General features: G+C 41.1%; 1 protein-coding gene across 1 annotated transcript in view; it reads left to right on the forward strand.

The window, feature by feature from the left end:
- Window positions 1–720: 720 nt before the first annotated feature.
- Window positions 721–17,055, forward strand: part of DSCAM (DS cell adhesion molecule) — a gene marked incomplete at both ends in the record, with an annotated part of 475,592 nt that continues 459,257 nt past the window's right edge. Inside the window, one exon of the mRNA XM_084306215.1 lies at window positions 721–763. Within this exon, the coding sequence (XP_084162341.1) occupies window positions 721–763 (43 nt within the window). The remainder of the gene's footprint in view (window positions 764–17,055) is intronic.

A 17,055-nucleotide genomic window follows, 5' to 3' on the forward strand; every position in this document is an offset into this window, starting at 1 on the left:
TTGTCAACACATTAGTCATATACAACTCAGCTGATGCCAAACGGCCGCAGTTCAGCCAACTATTGAAAGGCAGGCTATTCCTCTGCGTCCTTCTATTGGTCTTGGGTTTTTTTTTTTCCACCGCGGAGACTCGGTGCTGCTTTAAGACTGCGGGAGGCAGGGGGCCGAGCAGCGGGACCGGCGCGATCCGACAGGCGAGGGGAGAGGAGAGGAGAGAAGGGGAGTGGAGGAGAGAGGAGGGGAGAAAAGAGGAGAGGAGGGGAGAGGCGAGGAGAGGAGATGTGCCCGCCTGCCGCCGGGCCGCCGGGCGCTGCGTGAGGAGCCGGCTGGCCGGGGCTGGGGTCTCGGCGCTGGGGGCTGCGGGCTGCGGGCCGGCCGCCTGGGCCGGGGATGCTCGGGTGCCGGCGCCGGAGGCCCCGCTCCTCACCTGTGGCCCTGCCGGCGCGGCCCCGCGGGCGTCTCCCCGCGCCGAGGACGCACCTGGGCGCCGCGCCCCCGCCGCCCGCCCCCGCCGCCGGCCGCCTCTTCCCCCGCCCGAGAGCCGGCAGGCGAGCGTCGGCGGAGCCGCGGGGCTGCAGGCGGGGCTGAGCGCTCGCTGCGCGGACCGGCGGCCCCGCAGGCTGCCAGCAGCCCCCGGCCCAGGCGGCCGGACCCGGTGCGCGCTGCCTGGCGGCTCCGGCCCGGCCGTGGGCGCGGCGGGCGAGGGGCAGCGGCGGGGGCATGTGGATGTTGGCCGTCGCCTTGCTCCACAGCATCTCGCACGGTGAGCGCGGCGCGGGGGGGTCCCCTCGGCTTGCCGGGAGAGGGGCGAGGGTCGCCGCGGCGCCCTTTGTGCCGGACGCGGCCGCCGGGAGAAGGGCGAAGGCGCCCCGGGAGCCGCCGGTCCCCGCCGGGCGGGGGAAGACGGGGCTGGCAGGGCTGGGGATGGAGGCGCTTTCCCTCGCCTCCCGAACCGCCCGAGTGCGGAATTTTTGCTAAGTGCCGGCTGAGTGCGCGGAGGCTGTCTGAAGGGCTTTCATCCCCAGCTTTCGCGCTGAGACCTTTCCTGCTTTTACCTTTGCTTCTTAATCGCCCCGCGCTTTCACCTAACAATTTCATTTTTTCTTCTTTTCTTATTTTTTTTCCTTTCCTTAGTATTTTTTTTCAAATACTTTCAGATTATTTCCTCTCCGTTATTTCACTAAAAATCTACCTGCTCCCCGGTAGTTTGCTTTTTTATCCCCCCCTCAGTCACTTATGTAAAAATATGCACGGATAAGCATTACATCATCTGAAAATGTTCGAGACAGTCGATTATAAAGTTAGGAAGGAGAAATTAGAGTGGAGATGTAATGAGGATAAACCTATTCTGTTTTATTTTCTCTTCATTCTGCAAACTCTCTGACCTTTTTTTTTTTTTTTGTAGCTTCTCGAATATTATTATTTTAAGTAGTGGATGGGGGTATTTAGGAGCACTTGGTATATGTGATTGAAAAGAGTCACATAAAACATGTTTAAACTGCATAACTTTTATTAAGATGTGTGTTATCAGTGCGGTTTTAAGGATGGAAAACAAATTCTGCTGTAGTGTGTGATTCTAGCTATTCCACTACATCACCTGCTTCTCGGATTTGAGAACATAGCATTGCCTGTAATACATTACACCCTGACAGTTAAAACAGAAAGATTAAACACACAATTTCCAATATAGGCAAAGCAGGTAGAGTGGGAAAATGATTCTTGCATTGAATGAATGGGAGAGAAGCAGAGGGCAGAGCGTAAGGCTTTCCTGGAAGATACAAATAATTGAACCTCTACCAGAGGGTGAGGGATGAATGCTGGATGAGGGTGTCTTCACATCTGCTTAAGTATACACTGGATGAGAAAATGCATTGACAGGCATGGCCAGTCCAGTGCAACTAGCTGGATAGGTCATAAATCAGGAGGTGAATCTTAAGCATGTGTTTAGGGCTATCTTGAGATTTTTTCATGTTCCAAGTACTGCAGAATGCAAAATGACTGAAAATCTTCAAACCTTAAACTTTACATTTTTTCATTTTGTCTAGCAGTAAGACAACTGCAACAAGTTTTAACATTAAGAGGTTGCTTGCTTATTTATTTATTTATTTGTGTCAGGCAGCACTGTGCCTTTCTCTGTTCTATTCAGGCAGATCTCTTGGAAGGAGATACTCGCTATCAATGAGACAGAATCAGTCTGAAAGTATATCTATTTTTTTTACCAGTGCCGTTCAGTTAATCCTAGATTTGCACAGAAAGGAACACTCTTTCTATACAGAAATCTTATGTTTTTTAAAAAGAACATATATACTTTCGTCTGCTGTACTGATTATATATATATATATATCATATGCTCCAAGTTAGGTAGTTCCCTTCTCCCCCAAAGGATTTTGAAGGAACCGAATAATTTTACTTTACGAGGTTGAAATAATATAGAAATTGCTTTAATTTACTCCTTTATCTATGAAGTAAGTAGTAATTTCACTTTCAGTATCCATGTGTTTTTGGACCACAGTCAAACAGGAAATTGGATTCCAAATGTTTTTGTTTTTAATAGTGTAAAATGTAAGTGGTACATGCATCTGCATAGATTCTATACTGTCATGCAGTGATGTTTATGCACTTGTGCCTCCAGGTTACTAAAATAAAATATTTTATGTATGCTGGTATTGTAAGATAAAAGCATTGTAGAAACACTTAATGGATGGTTCAATGATTCTTTGCAAACTTAAGTGTTTTTATTTCTGACATCATACCTGATGTCTATATAGGTATGCATTTTGAACCTTTTTAAAGGAAAATTTTGGAACTGACACCTATCTTCATATTCAGTAGTACTAATAATAAAACCCAAGTTGTTCAGTTTTATTTCTGACTATTGTATCAGAGCCAAGAGTCAGAGAATAATATTTTTAAAGGACTTCAGGTTTTAATGCACTGTCATATCAGATATGTATCTCTTTGAAGGAAATGACTGCATATATAAATAGAAATGTCACATATACATTTGTTTTCATTATTCTATCTATAACTATATCTAATTCCATTGTGTGAGAGGTAGTGTTCTTCTATGACTATATCTTTGAGGAGGGGGGAGATGCTGAAGCTACCGAAGCTTATTTAGCTTCTTATTTAACTCCTTATGGAACCATACTGAATTAACTTCAAAAACAAGTACATGTATGAGTGGTTTTCAACTGTGTTACATCTCATTCTAATTTTAACCTTAAAATGTGTAAGATTGTTCATGTTTATAATCTGTGACATTGTGTGTTTTTTTTTTCTTTTTTGGGGGGAAGGGAGGAATAGGTAGCTTGAACCCATAAAGTGTTAATTCATTTTTTAACCCTGTAGTTGTTGTCTCGGGCTAAATTTCTACTGAAGATAATGGAAATTATCAGAATAACAATAGCAAGATTGGCCCCCATATTTCCCTGCAGTCACTCAACACAAATACATTTTGTCAAATTAGATATGAGTGGTGCCACTGGGTAGGCTTTGTGTTTGTAAAACAGCTTCCTTCTGGGGACAATAAAATACTGACATGCTGTTACATCCAATTAGTATTTCTGAAACCTGAAACAAAACCTTCCCAAATACCCTGTTAAAGTTCTTTGATTTATAAAGGCTTTAAACTCTCCATGCTGAGAGTTTCTTAAAAATACAGGTAACAGGTACTGTTAACCACAAACGTACTGCAGCCCTAGTAAATGCATTTCAACCTTAATAAGTGCACGGGACTGTACAGACATCAGTGGGAGCTATGCAGCTGCATTCACCACTGTGAAAACCTGAGTCATGCTCAGTTACAATCCTGAGCAATACTTGAAATTATCTTCAAGATTACTGTACCTGTACTGCCTTCTATGTTACTATACTGAAGTATTCCATAAGCAAACATGTACATTCAACGGTGCTGATGAAGAAAGTCCGTTATAGCCTGGTCATAACCAGTAAGGGGGTATTTTGCTGATAGCAGGGAGGGGAGACCATGAAAAGAGAACACCCTCCTTCAAAATCCTGGTTATAATTTTGTGTGATAAAGTTAGTTCAGAATTAAGGGTGCTCTTTTCAGAAATTAATATCATCCAATAGCATTTAATCTGTGGTATAGGTATGCTGAACCAATTTGCAGTCTGCTTTCTGGCTGCATTTCTTATGTGCCTGGTGTCCAGAGTTCTGCTGAAATGAACGGAGCATCAGGAGACACACGATGCAGTACAGTTGACACTAAAAATAAATTCCCATTAAAATGACTTCCCATTTGAACCTGCAAGTCTAGAGTACACACACATCTCTTTCCCTCTCCCTGTGTCTACAACTATGGGTTTTAGTAGTGCACTAGAATACTGAGAAGAGCAGCACACTGAGCTGAGAGCAGGGGTTAGGCTGGAGGAGGAGCAGCATCGATAGTGCTGGTGGTGCCAGTGATGCACTCCAAAGAAAATGGTGACTGTGCTAGGCACGAAACATTTAAGGAAGAGAAATCATCTCTAAAATCTTTGTAGAAACATTGTAGTATGTGTATAGCTTATGTGGAACTGCATAACCAAATCTTTTCCTTAGAAGTGTCACTGCATGTGCAGGAAGCATTGAGGTGACTGTATGTTTGTGGAAAGCACAACACAGCTGATGGTGTTTCTGATCTTGTGTTACCCATCAGCTACAAATAGCTATTAATTCATTACCCGATGTCTAATAGAGAAATCTGTAATAGCTAAGAAGTCCAAGCACACTGGAGATCTCTAATCCCATTTCAAAAGAAAGCCTTCACCCTGGGCTGTGCTCAGGAGGGATGACCCCAGGCCCTAGCGTGGCTTGATGCAGGATGCTGCCGGCACGGCTGAGCTGGTGCCACACGACACTAGTGGGCAGCAAACCACACGAGTCTGGCGGCATTTCTGACACGCAGTGAAAATGCACGGTACCCAAAGGAGGCGTTTTGTCTTTTTTTTTTTTTTCTTTTTTTTTTTTCTTTAAATAAGTGGTCACTAAACTTTTTGACTAGTGGACACTGCATTTTCTTTCCACAAGGGCTGAATAACAGATGTGTGTGACAATGAAGGTCGTTTTGGGAACAGTTTAAAGTTAGGTTGATTTCTGCAAATGATAAAAACAAAACCATAAACCCTGCGAAGTAGCTTGCAGCTATGTGCTGGTTTTCTTGCTGATTTCAGGGGCGTCTCCTCAATGATGCTGCATCCAGAGAAGCTTTGAGTTGGTTTCAATTTTGTTTGTTTTTGAGTAAATTTTGTCATGTAATATACCATTAAATTAGATTATTTGGGAAAATCTTGTGGGTTTTAATGAGCAGCTCATCTGTAAAGTTCCTGTAGCACATGAGCTGTGCAAGGCTCTGATTACAGCACCAGCTGTGCTCAGGATGGACCTCAACTTTTTGTCTCTCTGCCTGGATAAGTGTCCTCATGAATATGTCATTTTCTCAGGGGCAGTGGTGATTGGAGAGTGAAAATAATCTCCTTTACCTATTCAATAAACATTGAAAAGATAACAAGAAAAAGATATGAAACTGAACGTCTTGGGGGGGGTAGGGGGGGTGGAGGGAGATTGCGGGTAATGAACTGAGGAGTAAAACATATGGATAGCACTCTTTTCCCTTAAAGTTTACTCTAGTTAACGTGTCAAATGAAGGCCTCTTCAAATGTACTACTCATTTAGACTTTGATTTTAATTGAAACATGCTATGTCTTGGTCTGTCAGTCTAGAGATCTTTCAGATTTCCATTGGGGAATGCACTAATTCCAGCTTTCACTTTAAGAACTGGAGAAGGAAGAAAAAACATGTTACATTCAACTTAATTATGCTAAGGTACAATTATTTGATTTTTTTTTTTTTTTTTTTGGAAATTATTTCTTTTGAGTTGCTGAAACTAAAAGTAGTAAAAAAAAAAATCAGTTTAAGCAATACAGGTCTGTAGATCAGAATACTCAATTATTTCAAGGTGAATGTGTAGGTGTATGCCATTAAAACACTTGTTTCACAATATAGCTTGAGATATTTCACAATCCATTTTAAACAGCACTTCCTTTCTTTTAACCTGTTTTGAAATCAATGAAATTAAAATTTCAAACAACTTTATTATACAAAAGAAACTCCATCTTCTCAATCTTTGTCTTTCTTTTAAATGCACTTCATCAAACAACTGATATTTTCAAAAATGAAATCTCATAAAATGAGAGAGATTTTATAAGAGCCTATCACAGCACAATGTTTTGGAGCACTGAAGAGAACCTCTTTAAGAACAAGCCACAGATTCCTCATGTACTGTGGGCTTCAATTATCATTGCTTTTCTTTTTATATCACCATTCACATTTTTATTATCTCAAGTATTTTTTTTGTTAGAGTATTGGATTACTCATCAGAAAGAGGTTCATCAATGGGCATTTATCATAGTGAAGTGGGCAACAGATATTATGATGCACCCAGATGAAAGAAAGAAAGGCAAATGGATGGACAGAGAGGGTGACAGAGATTAACAAGTCTTCCCAGCATCCCTGTTTAAGCTATTTTTACTTAGAAAGCAGGGAGTAAGGTTTAAGAGTGAACCGGCAATCCTATTTATAGAAAGACATTTTTAAATGCAAAGACTCGAAGAAAGAGAGTCACCTCCAGCCTCCCTGGAGCTCCCTGGTAACTGAGGGAGGGAGCAGCCCGGCGACCCAAGCTGCATTGCTGATGTGCCTCTGCTGAAGCTTCCAGAAGGACAGAGCCTACACAAGCACAGGGGCATGGGCCACAGCATGGCCTGAGAACTGATCTGAAAATAGCCCACGGGTGCATGTCAGTGTGGCAGATGCACAAGGACACATGCAAGGAAATGGATTTGCACCACCTGAGAAACCGTTGGACTGATTAATATTCAAAGCCTTAACATGCAGGCCGCTGTAGAGCTGAAGACAACTGTTCTGCTTGTGTATCTCTAAATCTCGTGTGCTGGGAATATAGTTCCTTCTGATATCAATATCTATATTTATACATAGTTTGTAATTGCTTAAAAGCTACTGTGTATGGAATATCTGGCACTTGTTCTGCTGTCCAAGTGTACTGATGCTATTTTCTTCTAATTAATCACATGGTAATCCCATGCAGAAGATTTATGGCTTTAGATTTCTGTTTGTATTAGGCTAAAATGTATCCTTGGTAACCTCCTGTCATCTAAAGTAATTTTTGAAGAAAGTTTTGAGGAGCCCTCCAATATCTTAAGAATATCAGAAGCATGATTCCTGAAAGGACCAAGAATCTTTCAATGCAACTGGAATATAATTACGTTGCACTGTGGCTTCAAATAGTCATTTATCTATGTAATCTACTCGCAGTGATTCTGTAGATAAGATCATAGTGCTGCTCTGTCCATATAAATATCTGTTGGCATGAAATCTTTACATGTTGTTTTGCCAAGAAGTGGCTTATGCTAAACCTGCACATTAAGGGTGTTTGTCTCCATCATTTTTGAATGGCAGCCCTTCGCTGTCCCACTTTATTGGTGCTACAGAATTAAAGAATTTGCTGAAAGTTGTCATGAAAGAAAGGGTTTAAAACTGCTTGTGTATTTTCAGCTCTGTTCTTTAGAGGCATCTCCATTATAACATGTAGTTCAGTCTCCTGGAGGTTTAATAATATGAAGTTAAAATACCAAATGTAAGTCTTTTGACACACAGATTTTGTTTAACCTGACAGAGAAGACTAGGTGGGGTATTGAAATGTACAGCCTTGGAGGAACCCAGGTGCTGTTGCTGCCATGTGTGCTGGACTGGATGAATTGCATGGTAGGATTTGAATGCACTGAAATGCTGGTTGATCATTTGATTTTTTTCCAGACCACAGGAATGAGATGCATAAAATTAAAGCTCTGTTTTTTGCTTGCATGATTGCTTTGTCCATCAGAAATCCTTATTTATTATTTTTATAAGCTGTATTATATTCTAAAACTGAAAGCATAAAGGAATTCCCTGGGATTTTCTCTGAGGCTGTTACTTGGGATTTTGGCCCTGACCTGGGAATCACACCTTGAATGCATAAAGTCAGTCTCTTGAAAATGAAGAGGTGAGTGCATGACATGCTGTTAGACCACTTCTGCCTTGATCTAAGGATAGGGGCAGTCCTTGACAAAATCCTTTTTGTTAAGAAAAGCTGATTCTGATGTCCCTTGAGGAGGAGCTTAGTGAAAAAAGTGTCATTCAAGCAGACCAGACTGAGGTGGCACTCAATTTAAACAGGAAAGCCTAGTGTGGTTCACTCTCCAGAACGTCCTACATCTCCAGCTGGCTCTACACTTCTCTTCCCATTAAGTAGTTTGCTGTGGGTAGTATCAAAATATACTGGTGTTCATGTATTCCAGGGAAGAGAGGTGGACCGTAGTTTGTGTTGCAACTGCAGTTGAAAGACATGAAGCTAGGCCTCACTATGTCATGATAGGTAGTTAATTTAGGAGATTCTCACTGAAGTCTCTGTTGCCTCAGTATGTCTGTAGAGCTTATTGGCATAATAAAGCGAATCCTGGTAGTCTAGAGTAATGATCTGCTTCATACTAGTTCATGCTTTCAGCTGTACATATTTGGGAAGCTTCCTTTTGTACCTTTCCTTTCTTCCTAGGTCTGTTGTACGACTCAAAGGTTTCTCTTTCATCTTGGCAATGTGTGTGTGTGTGGTGTTTTTTTTTTTTCTTTTTTTTTTTCAACCTTATTGCATAGGGGGTTCTAGAAAGCAGCTTTTTATCATTACAAGGGTGAATGGAAAGCACAGAGAGTAAGGCTCAACAAGTGATGGGAGATGCTTGCCCTGTTTGGTTGTGATATCAGATGAGGATGGCGCTTTTTGTTCTTGGCTTTTTGTGTGTGTTAAAAAGTACATAAATTGATGCTTGGGGGGAGAAGGGAAGGGAGGGGATATGAACAGTTGGATAAGGTGGATAAGGTGAGGGAGGGAGAAGGGAGAGCTTCAAACTGTGTAGAGATCTAGACAGCATTGCAAGTTGTATGATGAGAAGAGGCAAGGCAAAGAGCCTGAAGCCCTGTGGGGCAGCAGGAGGATGGTGTCCAGAGGCCAAGTCTGAGCGCATATACATTATGGCAGGAGGCTCTGAAGTCTTTGTGCTTCACAGTTTGCAGTGGGGAAGGCAAGGCTGAACCAGCTCCTTTGCTAACAGGAACTAACAGGAACCATGAGTAGGGAACCCAACAAGCTGTGGCTTTGGGACTCCCCATTGCTGTTTCCTATATCCACATTGCTGCTGGTCTGTACCAGGGAGCAAGCTGATATTCCACGTGGGTCCTCTGCGCTTTGTGAAGGGAGAGGTCAAACTCCTGTTTTTATCCTTTACCTACCTGTATTCAGCCTTTTCTGTCATTTATGTCTGCTCATGTTGTTTCAACTGTGATACAGGCTTAATTTGAGGCCTTAAGCACTTTTATCTCCGCCTTATTCTTACAGTTGTTTGTATTTATTTGGGTAGCAAAAGTATTTCTTGTCCCTAGAAGTTTGTCCACTGAAACAACAAATGTATTTGTGCGAGTGAAGGGGGATCAAGGACAGAAAGCAGACCTGTGAATGTCAGTGCGGCTGTAAGGTAGGATGTGTGAGTCCCCTGTCTGAGCAAAGGACAAAGAAACTGAACTCCTTTATTGGGCAGAAGGGAGATAATTAATCCTCAGAAAAAGAGGCTGAGCTGTCAGGCTTTCACAGAAACACACTGGCAGCTGTGATTTGTTGTTCTGCTTTTGGGAGCCACAACTGGCAGGTTTGGTGCAAGGGGGGCTGCTTGGAGCATGCGCCCGAACACCCGGCCCTGCTCCTCAGGCCCTCCCTGGGTGTTGGGTCCTGCAAGCTCTGTGTGATGACAGAGGTAAAGGCTTTTGTCTGAAGGTCTAAAGGCGAGTGTAAAGGTGATGCAGAGGAAAAGAAATACCCATCTGAAGAAACTGTAGCTATAGCAGTTCAGTGCATATTTATTATGTTCAAAAGTTAGTCCCTAGTGGATAAAAACAATTATAATATTCCTACCACATCTCAGAATATGTTTCTATAGAAGAGAAGAATGCTGATTTTTTTTTTTTTGGTGATTACAAAAGGGAGTTAATGAGTTTAAAAATATATATTTTCCTCAGCTCCATAATAGCGGTCTGACTGCTCCTTAATTTTGAGAAGTTTTGAGATTATTTTTGATCAGTAAAATGTGTTTTTGTCTCAGCTGTGTTCAAAGGAAAAAAAAAAAAAAGCTTGACCACTATATAATGCAAATGCAGTTACTCTTGTACCTTACATCATCTCTACCAATCTTGGTCCCTAGTGTGGACATTCATTAGAGGAGGGGATTATGGCTGGCTGAGTACCTTAGCTCTGGCATTTCCAAAGACCAGTGAATTGGGCCTTGTGCTCAGAAAGTTCTGTTTAAAATAAGGAGTATGTATTAAATAGCTAGCTCATAAAAAATGAAAGAATTAGGACATGGCACAATGTTGGTGGTCTCATGACATCAGAAAGTGGATGAAACAGGGAGCTATACTACTGATACCATCAGGGGATGCTATCGTTTGGCTCAGGCCTGTTGCACTCTTAGAGGGCAGTAAGAAAAGAGAGATTTAGGGAGATCATAGAATTGTTTAGGTTGGAAAAGACCTTTAAGATCAAGTTCAGCCATCCACCAAACACTGCAAATCCACCTCTAAACCATGTCCCCAAAATGAATGGTGGTGGTTTTCTTGTGTTCCATATTATTTCTGACCATGGTGCAGTCTTAAGTAGCATTACCAGCTCTATGTCGCTCCCCCATCACTTCACTGTACTGCTTTTTTTGTGTGTGTGAAGTGATGTGGAATCTCCTGTCTTTGAAGACAGGGCTTAGAATGAAACAAGCTAGATAGTAAAAACAACTTAAAGTTATGTGATTTTAAAATATCTTACTTCTTAATAAACTTACTTTTGCTTTTTAATTAAATGGACTCCATATGTGCTGGTATATGACCTCCCTCTTTGATCAGGGAAAGTTTGCAGGATGGTGGTTCTACCTTAATGCTAGTGAGAAACTAATTTATATCCTTTTATTAATTCATCTATCAGTCACGTTTCTTATTAAAAGTGTGACAGTGCCTTAAAGTGATATACTGTTGACACAGCTCTTTGCTGCTGGGCTGCTTTTTGGAAATGTCAGCTGCAGTGGAAAGCTGCACATTATGCTCTTGAGAGTCTCCAGGCTGCTTGCACCAATTGCATATAGTGCCCAGTATGCAGAAAACCTAGGGCATACTGGCCTTATGTGGTAATTGGTTACCTTATTTTATTAATGTGCAGTCATTCTTAGAAGGCTAAAGGATTATTAGTATAGCTCTGTAAGAGGGATATAATCAATTTAAATTAGCTCACCGTTGAGCCTATATGATCTGGCATCTTTAAAATGTAGGTAAGCAGCTCATCATTTTGATTTCTTATATAATATTGTAGGAAACTTTTTTCCAAGTCCAATCTTATCTATGAATGGTGCAGTTCATCACTTAAATATTTTTAGTGTCCAGAATAATAATCAATTTGAAAAGATAGTTATTTTTAAGAATAAATTACTTTTTTTTTTTTTTTTTACATAAACAAAAGATGATTCCTATGATCCTCTCCACCCAGCATTCTGCTTCTCCCCTTCCACCTTCCCACACAATCTTCCAGGCTTCCTTCTGTCCATACATATCTTTTCCTGCCCACTCTCCAGACACAAGTGTTGTTTGATTGTTTGGGTATGCATTGGGATGATTTTCTCATCTACCCAGGTTTCTGTTTTAGAAAAGTGATGTGATTTTACCAGGAAATCTAGACAATGTTAGGCAGAATAACTCTCTTAATATGTCTTCCTTTCAATTCTCACCTTCAGCTCTAAGCCGAAAAACCCAGTAGTGCTGATTTAGACTAATTACTTTAAATGCAGTTTGTAAAAGGATGCTAATACTTTGCTATATCCCTGAAGGTCGTCTAAGTGATCTATAGTTAAACATTCATGTGGGAGACTCTTGGGGGAGACAGCAAGGAATGATTATAATGGAAACACTGTGGGCTAAAGTGTGTGCTCATGCTCAAGTCTTCATCTGGCAAAGTAGGGTAGTGGATTGTTTCTGGGGTTTTAGAGCTATTCCTTGTATCTGAATAAGATATAATTTGTAGACTCAGCTTCAACATCTCCCATGCTGGAGAACTGTGTGTGGTACAGGACCAGAGTATTTAAACTGCTTTTTCAGCACTGTGAACCTCCATCTCTGTTGTGTTTCATTATGGAAAAAAATAAAAATCTGTGCATGATCTTGCGTCATTAAAATGTGCTGGGTGCCCAAGGTGTTTCTTCATCTGTTCCTCTAGCAGCTTTTCCCCTCAAGTGATTATGCTAATTAGTGTTTGATCAGATGATTAAATTATAATTCGATTAATCCTGTGCGCTAAACGCTCTGAATGCATTTCCATCGCCTGAATGCCTTGTGCTTAAGCATTCCTGTTTGCAGCTTGATATGAAGCTCTTGCCTTTTCCTGTACCTAATGGCTTTTTCTATTTTAAAAACACTATAGTTCCCTTTGACGTTAGGAAGCAGAGGAATGGGCTTTTGTTTCCTACTGTACTGAACAGAACCAGAAATATGTATGTTCCCTTTATATGAACCAATTATTTCTAGGGATTATATATATATAAAAAAAAAAAAAAAAAGATCAAATATGTTTTTCTTTTAATACATACCCCTCATGTTCCATTCATAATATACTGAGGCAAAGCAGTGATATAGCTAAGTCTTCTATCCATTCCCATTATGAGTTGTGCTTTCCCCTAATAATTCTCCCCTTTTCAAAGCTAATTTTTTTTTTTTTTTGGTCAAGAAGGCTCTTCTCTGCAGAACGTATTGGTATGTGTGTGACTTGGTGGGGAGGGGGGGGGAAGCAGAAGGATGCTTTTCCTCCTTTAACTTACTTTCCTATCCCTTTTCATCCAGGCTTATTTCTGCATGTCACCTGTATGAGATAATCTCCGGCCGGAGTGTAGAAAACAGGACACAGAATTTATAACCTTGGTGCCACTGTGAGATGAATGTTTAGCTGCAGCATTGCTTTCTTTGTCTTTGGGGTCCTGCATTTTTAGGTTATTTAATGTGACTAAGATACACGGATTGGAGAGTAAAAAAAAAAAAAATCATAAAAAGGAGGTACTTAGGGTTTAAATATTAGATGTAAATAGTTATTACATAATTGGATGTGTTAAGTCATTTCTCCATTTTTGCAGACGTAGGGTACTCTCTCTGAACATCCATTGCTTCCTCTGTCAGAGACTGCTGGATAGTAATGAGTGGCCTGAGTTCAGAAAAGAATGCTAAATTTAAATCATTTGGTTTGTTTCCATTCTACAGTGCAAAAAATAAATAACCCCAGCATATAGCAACCTTCCGCCCTCTCTTTCTCCCTCCATTTCTCTCCTCAATTTTCCTCAGGAGACATGTGAGACAGATTGAAAATAAGGTTGCCAAGACCTTGTCTAGGGGGATTTGGCTTTGCTGTACCCCAGGTGTGGGAAGGTAGAGCAAGGAAATAGGAATATAAAGGATGTTTTCTCTTCTCTCTCCCTCTCTTTGTTTACCTTAAAAGCTGTCAGAGACTCATAGAACTCCCGTAACATCTTATTTCCCTTCTTTCAGACTGTCTAGGAAGCAATTTTACCTGTGAGGTGACTGGCATGTTACAATCTATTACCAGCCATAAAACAACATGGGGTAAATAAGTCTCCATAATTAAGGTCACAGAGGCCAAAAGCACCTTCATACTTTAAAGCACAGCCATGTAGCAGTAATTGAATATTGAGATCTCATCAAGCTTATAGTCTATGTCTTGTCGATGAATTCAGCCTCATCTTTCGCCGGGGCCCTAGCCTGTGAGTCTCTCACCCTTGGCTCACTGATGTATGGTTTTACCTTGGGTGGTCAGGTGTGCATCCTGGGCAATTGTCTCACTTACTTACACTCTCCAACAAGGTTGTAGGCAGATGTTCATTGTGTAAACATCTGTGCAGATTTAAGGAGCTGCAACCTTTGGATGCCTACTTCTGCCTGGCAAGGAGGGGTTATAGTTCCTGCAGGTTACCCTTTGAATAGTGGTGCTTTTTTTTTTTTTTTTTTTTTTTTTTTTTTGAGTGCTCTCTGATCTCTTTTAATAACAGGCTAAGATTAATGCAAACCTCCTGTTTTAAATTGCAGCTGATATAGTTGTCTGTAAGCAGGACCACTCACATGAATCACTCTGCTGTCATAGCTGTGTGGGGTAGAAACCTCCATCTGGAAAGCAGTGATGAGTAGCTGGAGGCAGTAATGCCTTCAACTGATTCAGATAAATAGGTCTGGAAGCAGGCTTGTGTCAATGTCCCCATTTTTAGAACTGAAAGAATTAGGCTAAGCTGAATTAAGGCTCTAATTCTAAATGAAAGTGCTAGCTTAGGGTGGTGCTTAGCTCGTTCTTTTTTAAAGTTTAATTTCAGATTCATTTCCTGAGTCTCCCTATGTGGACAGGTCCTCAGACTCTGCCTAGCCTTGGGTAAGCTACTTAAGCTTGTGACCTGAGGATGTTACTGCAAAATAAGCTAAGCTGTGTGGGAAGTGCTCTAGATATTCCATGTAAACTAACCGTATGCCTGCTCTTTTTTCTTAATGGAAATCATCTTTTGTGTGGTCTTCCACAGCAGGCAGATGGTGATCTTCATCATGGTGATCTTAGAGTAGGGTAAGTAGGAGTATCCAAGTAGGAAACTAGCAATATGTCTGTGGAGGATGAGGTTCCCAACGATTTCTTCTTAACTGTGGATCTCACTTCCTTATCTGTGTGGTGGGAACAACTTTTATACCCACCTGGTAAGCAGTCTTTTGGCTGAATATAAATATCGTTAGCTCTTCTGACTTCTAGATGTTGAGAAAATCGTGTCGTGCAGTATGCATGTGCTTTTGAAAATGCCATCTCTGTGTTATTTAGCAGTCCTTTCCCTGGTAAATACACATGCTGATAATCTAGCAGTAGAGGTCAGTACTGATTTGCATTGGAGAAGCAAACCTAAAATAAGGAGGAAGAGGCAACTTCTCTAACCTACAGTATACAAAAATACGACCCATTTTTTTGTTAATGTTATCCACTGCTTAAGTTGTGTTGTTCTGTGATACCTTCATATAAAAAACTAACAGTGGATAGGATGACACCACCAAGGTCCTTAGGTTTAGCTGTTGCTATTTTAAGCATACAATCTCTTCCTAAGTGTGTTAAACTCTGCTTCAAAAGTATCTGGACTGTAGTTAGTCTGGCTTCCTACCTTCAAATAGTTACAAATAAAGAGGGATTGTGAAGATGGTCTGTCCTGGGGGACAAGTAGTTCTGAGCTCAGTGGTCCTCAGTCTTGCACAGAAACTTGATAAATTTTCTTTTCATTTTAAAACATGGCACTGAATGCATCTGTTCTTTGTGGCAGGGATAGATCCTCTGAAACAACCCATAGTATTAGCAGATTTGTAAGAAAGTTGCTGTTGACTGACACACATGTTGTCCTTTATGGGAAATAGTCGCACTTCCTCAACCACTTTTAATGGATGTAAACCTTCCTCTTTCACTCTCCCAGATACTCTCCCTTACCTTCTCACTTTCTCAATGTATTTGTGGTCAGCTGGTTTGATTAAAGTTGAGTGTGGTGATTTAAAGCTTATATCAGCTTGGTGTCTTCAGATTAGGTTGCTCTTCATAGTTGCCAGTGTTGTGGTCTGGTGATCAGGGCTGTGCACAGTTTCACCTGGAAGGGTAAAGGAGAAAAAGAGCAAGCCTGCAAGAGGGAGCAGCTCCCTCCCTGTCACGGTACTTGAAGCCTGTGCTAGTGCTGGGGAGAGAGACCATCACCCTTGGTACCCTTGTCCCAGTTTCTAGCCCACCTGTGTATATTGTTTGCACTATTGACTACTCAGAACTTATAATGTCTTTTCAGAAATTGCTGCTCCTGTGTTGCACGCTGAAGTACGTAGTATGCTTAAGGAAAATGTAATCAATTCTCCTTTTCTTGTTTTTATTTGCAAGTATGTGCAAGGTGCAACTTCAGGCTGGCTTAGTGATTGTTGGCATGTCCAGTGTTTAAATGGGCCATTTGTAGGCCTGAGAACAGCATGATGTGGGCTGCTGCCTTTTGGATTCCACCCCACAGCAAGCTGTTTTGAGGACCCAATGTAGAAGAAAAAGTAACTTTCACTCTCTTCATCCCTAAAACAGTTTACAATTAGGATTTCTCACATTACAGGCATCACTGGTCCACACTGGAATTGTATGGCTGACCACCTCTCTTGCAGAGGGAAAGAAGTGGGTCAGAAACTTATCAGAACCTAGCAAAGCCTACAGCTACTTTCTCATACAGTTTTGGCCCTAACTTTTAAAACTTAGTCCTGGGGTGTTTACTTTTTTAAAAGCTCCATTGATTTATTCCAAGTATTTTTTATTTATTTTTTCTGCCAGAGAAAATATCTTCTGTGTACTGCTTAAGACTTCACAGGCTTTTTGCTTTTCCATTTTCCTCTAGCCTTCAACTCCTGCAGATATCTAGTCTGCAAGAAGCATGTGCATTTAGAGTCCTGTCCTGTCCAACTGTCTTGAAAATTCACTTGCCATGTATGTGGCTCTGTTTTCTTGTTTGCAACAACTATTCTGTGCATATTGAGAAAAAGAGAGGGACAGGAAGGTACTAAAATGAGAAAATGGTTCCATGGCACAAAACTGATTTTTTTTTTCCTTTAAGAAAAAAAAAAGTCTACTGAAAATTCTGAGTTGGGTCCATGAGTCCCTAATAAGACTGTCTGGGGAGTGGGGTGTGTGTCAGGGAACATACAGCACGTGGGTTATCCAGTGTGTTGTATTTTCAAGGAGGAATTAGTTCTACTTAACTACTTTATAAACTTAATTTCTGTGTACTGTACATACTTAAACACTATACAGTTCATATGGGGAAGATTTTCTTTGCTGTAGGGCGCAGAAATTTTAATTTTAATTTTCTTGCTTTTTGTCTTTACCTCTGA

This window comes from Netta rufina, assembly GCF_964035555.1.
Source record: "Netta rufina genome assembly, chromosome: 1".
Classification (NCBI taxonomy): Eukaryota; Metazoa; Chordata; class Aves; order Anseriformes; family Anatidae; genus Netta; species Netta rufina.